Genomic DNA, 11979 nt, shown 5'->3' with positions numbered 1-11979 from the left:
CACTGTTTAGGTAAGGTTGCACCTTTCCCCCAGAGGGAAGAGCGTGTAAAAATGTGCTAAGCTCCAACATTGCCTTCAGGGCTTATGAAATGCTTCTATTGTTCATGCTAAATTAACTTCTTTGGGACTTTCAGGGGGTTTAAATCACTGGTGTCTAGTCATAGAACAGGTTTTATTCAGTCAGTGTATTGTTATGGTTGTGGCAGCAGTTATGTGTTAGGTGACGATCACAGGAATGATAATGTAAATGTCTCATGTGTGTTTGTGTGTTAGAAAACTCATCTTAGTAAAAGAAACAAAGCACAAGCCTTTTAAATTGTCCATAAAGTTTTAATGAAAAAAAAAACAGCAATGTACCCATTTAACAACAGAAGAAATTAAGAGAAATTGTAAGATTTCGAGAGCCAAGCTCTTATGTACAGCATATTGCACTAGAAAAAGAACAAACATCCCGCGTCCCTCTGTTCCCTCCATCGCCTCATGTCCTGCGTTGTTTGAAAACTGTGCAGTCGACACAGAGCAGTCCCAAAGATAACACAAACAATGCTTTAACAAAAACTGCTACATCTGGACTGGGTCTCACTTCATTAGGACACATGAATGTGAAATCCTTGAGACCACTCTGAACGTAAAGAAAGAAATGTGAAGACAATACAAACTCCCTGCGCACCAAGTACAGGAGTCTGAAATAAGTTCCACTGTTCAGTTCATGTATTAAAAGAGATATTGTGGTTTTCACTCCATTAAATTACATTCAAACTCTTAAGATACAGATTTTTTCAGGAATGTTGGACATGCATTTTTACTCCATTTACATATATTGAAAAAAGCCCTTGAACTGAGAGAGACACAGCAGACTCGGCAATATCCAAAAGTTTTAAATGCCACAACATTGAAAAAAAAAAGCAATCCTAGAAAAACAAAAGAAATGGTCGTTGTAGTTCTTTCTTCGTCTTATTACAAAAAGATATGGAAAACAATTGTTAAAAATGTTTGTAAAAGATAGCAACAATAGCTGTTTCAAATTCATGTCAAATGTATAAAAAAACACCAAATCACAGCACATGACAGTAAAGATGCACTTCTTTCTTTGATATTTAAAAAAATGGATCGAAGAAATGTGATATTAAAGACACTGAAGGTTGAACGGTTAACAAAATGTTTCACTTGAGTCAGGGCTGCAACAGTGGTTGGTAACCGACTGAGTGGCTGTTCAACCCAGCTCATATACAAATAATACTGGGCACCATGGTGGCTCATTCCTCCTTCAAATGTAAACCCACATCCCTACTAGATTGTAGATAATAAAGCACAAGAACCCAGGCGAGCTAGGCAGATCCAGCATATTACAGATCTTAAAGAGTTTCTAGAGGGGAGGTTCAGCACAGGAGTAGAAAGAGAAAGGCGCAAATACAGTATACAGGTAAAAAATAGTTTTTTACAGTGCACATTGATTGCAAACAGTCGTTTCTGATATTGAGAAGCGTGGTTAAACTCGCCGTTTGTGATGAGAGACGTCAAAGGTTGAGCCTGTGCCTCGTGAAACAGATCTTTTTTTGTATCAAGGCACAACGAACACAACATACTGTTTGTGCCAACTCGTTTTTATCATAGCATGTTGTTCTCGCAGAGCCCGAGTGAAACAAGAGCTGTGGCAAGTGACTTAGAATAATGATGCCAAGTGTTGATGATGATGTGGCAGGTCTGTTACTCACAAGGCACATTTTGTACATTTGATTGTCTGCTGTTCACGTGATTTGTAAAGACTCACAGCGTTAGTGTGAGAACGCACGAGGCACATGGCTTTAAGTCCAACCTCCCCACACACAGGCATCAAACACGCAACTGAATGCGCATCAACAATGAGAAGAAAAGGACTGTACACACTGAGATAGCTTCTATACAGTAGAACTGAGCAAATATACACAAAATAAATTAGAATAAATTATCCAAAAAGAAACCAAACAAAATGAAACCTGTTCTCGATAAGGAGAGGGAGTAGTTAAACATGGCATTGGTCGTGAATTGGCTCAGCGTTCATTGTTTGCAGGAAACAATATTTTGGTTTAGCTACTCGAGTCGTCACAAAAAAAACCTCAAAATCTGTTGAGAGAATGTACTTTGGATAACATAAAAAACCCAATGAAGTATATTTGCATGTGTGCGCATGGCATCCTAACTCAAAGGCAGATTATTTGCAACTCATAGTAAGCATCAGGTGATTGACATGGTAACTACTCCCTGAAGAAAAAGAAAAAAAAACCCATCAGTGTCTTCAAAAGTTCATATCATGAATCTACAACAGACTGAAATAATACATCCAATGACGAAATTTTAACATCTTATTGAAAGTCCTTAAGACTTAATAAACCTTACGTTAAACAGTGGCTGTGTCGTTGCAAAAAGGATGTATAAACCTTCTCTTAAAATGTGTCTGTGTGTGCGCGCGAGTAAAAAGGTTTTCTGAAATGTACACGAGCTGTTCTTACTAAGTCCTCTGTGAAGTTGGGTATACCACTGGCAGTTTGGTGAAAGAAAGCACTTCAATGAAAGGTTGATACGTTCATGTATCAGCACATCGGGATTGAATCAGTGCTTGAAACACTTGCACCAGGAGCAAAATAAAATAAAAATGCATCTCTGTAACTTTGACCCAAAATCTTATTGTAACAAAGAAATTTGAAAAAGGTGTAATCTCAGTTTGATTGCAAATGCGACAAATCCCTAAGATTTTTTCATTCCTTCCACTGGCTTGAATATTGCTCGCCCATAGAAATGCTGATAAATGTCATTTCTCCCACAAGTCACCCACCCAATGCAGCAAAGGGCTAAATTGCGATTGTCACTCCAGCCAGAGAAAGAAACACTGAGAAGCTTTTAGAAAACGATGAAATCTCTCCAAAGCTTTTCAGCTGTGTGATTGTTTTTCCAGTTCCCTGATCGTGATCCCACAAAGGAGATTTGTTTGTGCTTATTTGGTTTCAAAATGACTGCAAATTTTGGAAACAGTAAGCACGCACTCCTACAGACACATGATCACTAATTCAAAGAGTAATCACGATTATGTCGGGTATTATTCGACTGTCAGTAAACCTACATTCAAGTATTCATGTGTTTATCCTTTCAGTCAACAGGATTTGAATCTACTCAGTGGGTCTTTCGGCCACTTCTAACAGCATGAGTGGAGCTAGAGATGGAGAGGCTGATGGATGAGACTAGATGATGTATAATGTCCCTACATCTACAGTGGAATCTGGCAAGAGCAACATCAGTGTGTAGCACCGCCACAATGTCATGAAACCATTCAGAAATGAACCAGTGTGAAACAGTAAAGGATAAGTACAGGGCTTATTGTTTTTCTGAGAATAAATTAGAATTTTGCCTTGAGTCCTCAAGGTTTAAAGTCAGTAACTTCAGCACAGACATGTCCACGTCCAGTTTGACGCCGGAAAAAGTGGCCTAATCTTAAAAATGAGTCTCTTGTGTTCACTGATTTCCTCGTTGCAAAAGAGTTGTACTGTGGCAGGAGAGAATAAGGCATTCCCTGGACTGATGGAGGTCCTTCAAGACTTGAAACACCAAATAAAGAGCAGTTTACTGTACAAAATAGGTAATCTTACAAACATTTCGAAAATATCTCTTCAAACGCAATGGCTTCTTCTCGGAGAGGCAAAAAAGAAGAAAAAAGAAAAAAAAAAAAAAAAAAGTCAGTCTCCGTCCAGCGGGGACAAGTGTTTTCTTCACCTCATCTTCGTGTTGAATAAGAAAACAAAATCCAAACCCGTGTTCCATCTTACAGTGCCATCTCTTTAAAAGTCTGGTCCCTTGTCCCTATAAAGGGGGGAGGCGGGGCAAGGGCTGAGGCAAGGGCCAGAAAAGAAGCCACTTCATCTCTGTGCTCCTCTCAGGCGGGGGAGGAGAGCCTCTCTTTGAAACAGGAAGCCAAACAGGGCCATCGTAAGGCGCATCCAGGCGGGCAGGTTCTGTCTCTGATCCCTCATGAACTGCAAAAAAAAAGAAAAACAAAGGTTATTAGCATCAGCATGACTCAGATTCTATCTTTACATGCTTTTGAGTCTTGTGAACTGTGGTAAACCTTGCAAGATCAAATCAAATGACCAGGTAGAATGGATGTTTCCACAACATTAGCTTGTGTCTAGCAAACATGTCTGTCTCACGCATATCCTGCAGGATACACACCCAATATCAGGGGTGTGTATCCTGATATTGGGTGTGTATCCTGTCACCAGGCTCAATGAGTTCCTGGTGACAGAAGTTAATTGTATTGCTTCATTTATTTGTTTGATGAAAGGAAGTAAATGACCAAACAGCCCTAAGGAGCTGCCACTCATCTCCATAACACTAATCCTCCCTCTTCCCTGGGGTTCAAGACAGTCCCTCTTATTAAATGTCACGCTGTTGACTTCTCAACAAGAAACCTCAAAAGTGAAATGCTTTCAGAGAACGCGCTGCCTATTTCATCACAGCTCCCTTGTAATAGCGAAAGTCAGACGAATGATTATCAAAACAAAGCCAGAGGAAAACGAATCTGCTCCCTGCCTTCTCCCAGCTCTGTCATTTTTTTCTTTTGGGGGGCTACACACAGATGAAGGGGGCTCTTGCTGCAGCCTGCAATCTCCTCTCTCCCCATTCCTCATCTCTGATCCTGCTCAGCAGCTCCCAGTGGCTTTCTGAACAGCCGTACTCACATATTGCAGCCTGTTGCATAAGCACTCCTGCTACCATATCTCTCTCTCTGTTTCTATCAAGGTCTCTACCAGCCTAGTAATCAGAGTCCGCCACAGGCTATTTGATGCAAAACTAGGAGCCTGCACAGAACTGAACGAGCACCGCTAAATGTAACCGTAATTGTCCTTAATTGCTCTTAATTCTACACTGCTGAGCTTATTTAAACACTACGTCGGTTTGTTCCATGTGAGGCTCCTCTTTCTGCTGTCACTTGTGTGTGTAGTGGATCAGGCGTGTACTTTGCTTGCCCTTTTTAAGGCTAATTCCCTTCAAGCGATTAGGAATTCTGACAACACGCATGTCCTTGACTCCATGAAACTCCTTTTACCAATGGATTATCTTTTCCCTCCCAAATGTTCCTAGTAATTGCATCTTAAACCAAAAATACATTCGACAAAAAGCCCACACCAGCAATTTCTTCTCAGACAGTATAACAATAGCAGCAGACACAATACAGAAGAGGTGATTGGATATCATAAACACATTTTTATTTTTTTTCCTTCCTTTGCAGTAGTCGTACAACAGCAGTATCCAATCTTGCAGGAGTGGAGTGCAGACAGCAGACAAAAAAAGAAAAACGTTTCTCTTATCTCTTTGTCACAGAGATACAAACCAAAACACACACAGACACACACGCCAAGGCAGGCAGCGGGACAACTGAGGTATTGTGGGTAGCCATGAGTCAGAAACTATTTTTAGACGCCATATAAACAGATGGCCAAGTCTACCCAACCACAGACTTGCCGCTCACTCTTGTGCGTGAACATCGATCTCACATTCATCAGTCAAAACATCTCACCGTTTACCACTTTACTTTTATTCTTTGTTTACCCTCTCCTCCTCCAGTGAAGTGCTTTTCAGAACTTATCAACCACACCTTGTTATTGACGAAGACCCCCATGGCAGAACAGTACAGCAGCAGATAAGGAACGCGATACTGCTCCCCGTATATTTGTACTCATTAACTGGAGTTCATAGTGTGGACTCTCAGTCAGGCCAGTGAGTGCTTAACAAACACCGATACCGCTAACCCCCCTGGACCTGTTATAAAACACTGTGTCGCCACATCTAGATGGAGTTGGGACGTGTTGTCATTTCCATGTGCGTTTTATTTCTCTATATGCGCAATTAACCACCTATCATGAACTACACAAGGTATGTGGCGCTGAGGTATTCCCTCGGGAGCGTTGCTAACAGTGAGCCTACACGCTCAATTACCTTCACCATCTCCACAAGTCCCACATCGTTTCATGCTTCGTGAGGTACGTATGTTCAGTATTAAGAACATTCAGGTAAAGGTACACAAACAGATGGTTGACGTCTTTTAAATGACAGCGCGGAGACAAAGACATGAAGGAAATTGGTCAGGAGTGGGCGGGTATTCTTTCTAGACTAGAAGACAATATTAATATTCCTTTTGACTACATCATTGACTAATGAAATAGTGCCAATGATGCAGTATGGGAAATGTAGTCTTTAACATTCTGCTCATACTGAGGTTCAAACCATCATGACTTTGACCAAAGGGTCAATTTAAGAGTCAATATTTTGATTTAAAAAGGCAGAAAGTGACAATCTCATGTCACAATATATCCATAGCTGCCGCTGAATGAATGATTTTGATTTTTCTAAGTTTGTTATCCTGTTGAAGTCACTAAATTGTGCTGTATTAGAGATTTAGGATTTTTCCTTCACTGTGGCCAAGAAAGTGGTTGAATCACTGCACAGGCTATTTTTATCCAGTTGTGGCCCACTCAGCTGGCAAAATGCTCTGCCCTTTTTTCCCCAAAAGTGAACCACAAATTGGCACAAGCTAGTTTTGAGTTGTGTCTCTAATCAAGTAAAAGCTGACACACACATTTCTGTCTCAAGTAAAACATCAGTTTGAGTCCTAGCAAACCCACGGTCTGACGTTTGTCATTGTGATATGCATAAGATGTTCAAAAGGCAAATGTTAGTCCACTTGTGTTGACACTTAGACACAGGCTCTTTAACTGTTTGATGAAGTGGGATCATTTAAGGATCCACTTCACTGCATGGGAGTGAGGCTTACCAGTTCAACGTGATCCTGGTGGAACTTGTCTCCGATCTCCCGAAGTTTACGACCAATTTGCGCCTCGACGCTCACCCCTGCCTGCTCCTCGGGCCTCTCTGCCATCCTGTCATCTTCCTCCCCTCTGCCCTCCTCCTCCTCCTCTTCAATTTGCCTCTCTCCCCGGTCCTCCATGGGCTCAAACTGAGCGGGGAAATGTGAGCGTAATCCAGCGTTGCCTAAAAGGAAAACATCAAGCTTCTTAAAACTTGTGTTGTTGGTGTTGCATCCCTAAAATAGCTGTCGTCACTGTCAGAGCCAAGATGAATATAAGGCATTACTGATTCTGTTTAGTAAAACCACTTATGTTGTTCTTAAAAAGTGAAAAACTTCAGTCTGCACACTGTTTTAAGAAGAGTATCTTGATTACTATTAATGGCTTCAAACACAACTGTGTCTGACCAAAACAGTATCTACTTAACACGGTTGCTGTATTGCTTTCTGAAACACAAACAGGTTTTATCAGATGTTCTCAAGTGGGAAAATGACAAGGTGGCACTCAAGGTACAACTGAAAAGTCCACAAACAAGGAAGAGTGCAAGGGTTGGTAGGTGGGAAAGCGCAAACACATTATTAAATCAGCCCCAGTAAACTGCTACCTTTCCGTTGTGTCATTGAGTTTACTCTTTGCCTCCAGCGTCCTTCTGCTGTCAGAGGGAAAACTATTTTTCTATGTTATCATGTGTGCTGAATGCCCTGCTGTTCCTCCTCACAGAGCACCATAATACCTCTTAAGAAACTGAGCAAGAAATGGCACAGGGCCAAGTGCATGACATCCATTACTGTGTAAATTACAATGGAAGACAAGGTAATAACAGTGTGTGGTGTTTATGTATTTCGTGCCTTTAAACGCTAAACAATATGTACCTGTCACACACACTGACACCGAGTCAACAAACAAACAATATTCTACTTCAACATTAGTTCAATTCAATTAGGGTGATGTCACACTGATTCGATTATAGATGGGAATAATATATTGGATTAAAAGTGATGGACATATTAGTGTGGGTATGTGCCTTTATGTTTGCATGAAATAAGTTTTGTCTGTTTTTAACTTGTTCAATTAATGTTCATTTAAAATACGGAAACAGAAACAGAGTGTCATGTGGTTAAAATCACATCAACCACATTTTAAATTGTTGGATAACATAACTACATATTTAGACTGTTAACCATTTCTTAGAATGCAGTGTTTAACAAGTGTTCAGCATGTGAATAATAGGACACAAGGATCTCCCAGCTGCAAGGAAAATACATTTCTGAGGCTGCTCTAAGTCTGTTTTGTAATAATTTAAAATTGAATTCAGTTTCTCTAATAGCCTAAAATCAAAGAAAACCCCCACTTCCCATTTCATTCTATCTGGCTCTTCTAAAATCAGATTGACAGATTTAATCACTTGGGTCTTTGAGGCCAGTTCCCAATGAGTAACCTGCCGGATAAAAGGATGAAAGGAATGACTAATAGTGTCAGATCTCACTAGAACATTTACACTCTCAAACCATAAGCCCACAACGCTTTCCGCAGGCTCACATGATCTCGCCCCCTCCTTACCGTGAAAGGGTATGCGAGGCTGCCGATGCAAGCCGCAGGGCAGTGAGTTGATGCCGATGCTGTTGTTGTTGTGGCTGTGCATCGTGGGCACAGCAGCAGTGACAGCAGCGATGGCCTGTCCAGCTGAAATCTGAGTGCCACGCTCTTCGTATTTGACGTCCATAAAGGGGGTTCCCCAGAGCTGCGAGATAGGCCGTGACATGTCCTCCTCCTCATCATCCATCCGATGCCTCAGCGGTAAACTCCCTGAAGAGGAAAAAGGTACCACAAAGATGGAAACTTTAGAATGACATGACAAGTGTTCTTGTAGTGAAAATACTAGACACATTTGTTGGACTGTGTTTGTTTATCACCTTTAGATCACACATAAGTTGGGTGTGATTTGTTTCCAAACAAAAACTGCCATATGTCATCATGTTATCAGTGGAAACCTTGCCCTCTGACAGATAGAGAATTATCGCAGGTCTACATTAAATGAAAATAAATCATGAGTCATTAATGCCCAGGCTAATGTTTTGTGTGGTGATACTGAAAACAAACAAGCAGGGATGAGTCGCCTCAAGAGGCACAGATGGATCGGCCAATGTAAACATAAGATTAAGCTATCATCTCTTATGATATAGTGATGAATAGCAACAGGAGCCAAACATATGGAAACACCCTGTGTAGGGGGCACCCAGCAGGCAGATACAAATGCCAAGTCAAATCTGCCACACTCACGTAGCAGATTTTGCCAAGCTGTTGCTGCCAAATTGTAATTGAGAGCCAAAAGATCCACTGAAAAGGCAATTTCTCCCTCACAACTACCTTAATCTGTTCCACAGAGAGGAGTCACAGTCAGGAGATTAGCTTCCTCTTGCACAAATCTACAGCTCAACATTCATACCTGTGCTTGTTGTTCCCTTTCTCCCTCTCAGCTACATAATAACTGGATGGCTGTCTACACCTCTGTCTACACTATAAACACACGCGCACACACACAGCAGCGGGTGGTGTGTCAGTGAAAACTCAGTGAAACCAAAGTCCTGGCTAGACTGTCATGTGCTGCGTGCGGCGGCCGCTTCATGAGGGAGATAACGAGTTTCACTCCATCCTCAACTGTAGCTGCAAAAACACTCGCACTCCCTTCCTCCTTGGCCACATGCCACAACCTGAACTAGTGTTTTATCTTTTTTTTTTCTAAGTGTGCCTGTCTTTTCCTTTTGTTGTGTGAGCAGAGACAAATGGGCTGGGTTGAAACTGGATATACTGGAATAGTGTTTACTGAGGTTGGCGAACCCAGTCGTGTATCTCTTTGTGAAAGTGTCAATGTGCATGATGTCATATTATATGGAGTCAAAGGAGGAAAGTATGTCTTGAACAACTGTGGAAAAACACTGTCTATTATCCAAGTATTATTATTATTATTATTATAGTGTAGGATGTAAGTCTCTGAGTCACTTTTTTGGTAAACAAAACATATTAGAGCCACACATCCTCTGGCCTTGGTGGTTCCCAGGGCATTTAAACAGTCCATCTTGTCACTGCACACTAATTATTTATGCATTGCAGAAATAAAAAAAAAAACCTTCATCTGCATGATCTTGTCCTCCAAGCTAGCAAAGTAGTAATTCATGTGTCATTACAAAAGCAGTAAAGGCTCTGCAACGGTACCACAAGTTTCACCGCAAACCAATATGCACTTGTGTTGTGTCATTGACAGCCCTGTCTTGAATTTTCACTGGCAGTCAACAGAGGACTGGCAAGTATTATCATAGTGTCAGACACATAAAAACAAACATAGAAAGGGAGACACACACACACACACACACACACACACACACACACACACACACACACACACACACACACACACACACACACACACACACACACACACACACAGTGCCTGGGGCAGAAGGGGAGGCCTGGCAGCCACCACAGTGCTGGTCGAAGGCTCAACGCTGGAGCAGAAAGTGGCTCCCTCTGCTGCACCATCTGTGCACCGGGCTCTCCTCCACGCAACACTCAGGGTGGGGGTGCACTCAAGGTGAGCTCTGCTGATACTTATCAAACTGCCTTTATGTAACGAGTAATCCATATTCCGTGGATGTGAACACTACCTTACATATCAATGGGAAAGTAAAGCCAGTGAAATGATTATTTTTAGTAAGTAGATGTTTTGTGATGATACTTAGATGCAGAAGTAGTATTCTCTACTGCTAGAATACAGTTTTAACTGCGTTTTTTTATTCTTGTGTTGCAGTTACAAATCGCTCATGAAGTTCGCTCCAGACGACCACCGGGATTATGCTGCATCTTTACCCGCATTAGAAGCACAATGCCCCGGGCAGCTCACCGCGGTAGCACCCGGAGTCAGACCGCTCGTGCATACTTTACATCCACATCTAGTGTAGAAACCTTTCGAAACAGGATGCTGACATATGGTAACGGTAACCACAGAGGACATTTACAATTTAAAATCTCGTTAAGAAAGCTTGTAACAATTTAGCCTGATTCATGCCTGACTTTAAGTTTTAAAATAAGGTCACTTGCATAGTTCCCATTATCTTCTGCTGACACTTTCCCTAACACTCTGCCACTAAACAAACACTCCTGAGCCGATAGTTTTACTCACGCAAAGCAGAGACTACTATATTCTCAATACTCAGTCATAAAGTGTGCAACAAGTCAAATAAGCTGTTATATTGTGAAATGTCAAAACACTACTGAGCAGCTGTCGTGTCTCACACACCGGGAAACATCAGCCGGGACGTGGAGAATGCAAGCGCAGAGGGTGATGGATAGACCCGGCCACATTGACGTGTATTCGCTTGGTCCGTCAAAACAAGAGGAAAAAGCCTTGCCGTGTGTGAAGAACAGAGCAGAAATGTCTCTATAAATGCCCCTTTTCTGCCATTATGCCAACACTCCTGTAAGTCCGTGCACCCCGTCTCTGCCCGGGCATGCCCGATTTGCCCCGCACATTGTTGACAAAACTCCCACAAACGACGCAGAACTGCCGGACGGAGGATTTCTCTCTTTACATTTGAATTAATTTACACTCACCGCCAGCAAAAGCGCGTTCCGTTGTGATCGGGGGTATCTTGACAACTTGCCGCAACCTTGTTTCCTACGGACTGTGTTGATGCAACTTGTATCCCTCTTTGCATTACAGCTACTCATACATGTTTGCTGACTAGAGCGGGTTGTTTTTTCCCTGTGTTAAAGCCGCAGTCCGCCCCGATGACAGGGAACCGCCCCTTCTCAAAAATGTGAAAGGAACCAGAGTCAGCTACAGTGTTATGCAAATACAAGCCACACTGAAAGGATATTAAAAGCAAGTTATTGCTTTTACAATTCATTTACATTTCTATTTCAGTAATAACTCATGAATGTCTTACGAAAATGTAGTGATGCCGTTTTATTCAGGCTAATATTTGCATTTAAAACGTTAGGTTAGTATCAAAATAAGATTCAATGTAGATTACATTATTACACTATCATACATTATTACATTTTTTTTATCAGTTAGACATTTATGTGTGCATTACGTAGCATTTTACTATAATGGTTGATCCCTGCTGGTACTAATATTAAAAAA

The 11979-nt window shown here is 41.6% G+C and overlaps 1 protein-coding gene across 2 annotated transcripts; it reads right to left on the bottom strand.

Moving 5' to 3' along the window:
- Window positions 1–309: 309 nt before the first annotated feature.
- LOC134877232 (bcl-2-modifying factor-like) lies at window positions 310–11575 on the bottom strand. Of its 2 annotated transcripts, none has more exons than XM_063902662.1 (4): window positions 11445–11575; window positions 8397–8642; window positions 6803–7020; window positions 310–4004 (listed from the first exon to the last, which is right to left on the bottom strand). In XM_063902662.1, exons 2-4 carry the CDS (start codon window positions 8617–8619, stop codon window positions 3888–3890), a joined length of 558 nt encoding a protein of 185 aa, XP_063758732.1. In that variant the 5' UTR covers window positions 8620–8642; window positions 11445–11575; the 3' UTR covers window positions 310–3887. The 2 variants fall into 2 exon arrangements, with proteins under 2 accessions (XP_063758732.1, XP_063758733.1); XM_063902663.1 differs by lacking the exon at window positions 11445–11575 and adding an exon at window positions 8750–8841.
- Between the last annotated feature and the right edge of the window lie 404 nt (window positions 11576–11979).

Source organism: Eleginops maclovinus, chromosome 15, assembly GCF_036324505.1.
Source record: "Eleginops maclovinus isolate JMC-PN-2008 ecotype Puerto Natales chromosome 15, JC_Emac_rtc_rv5, whole genome shotgun sequence".
In the NCBI taxonomy this organism is placed as follows: Eukaryota; Metazoa; Chordata; class Actinopteri; order Perciformes; family Eleginopidae; genus Eleginops; species Eleginops maclovinus.
Note: the sequence above shows the minus strand (reverse complement) of the source record. Positions and strands in the feature narration are given on the sequence as shown.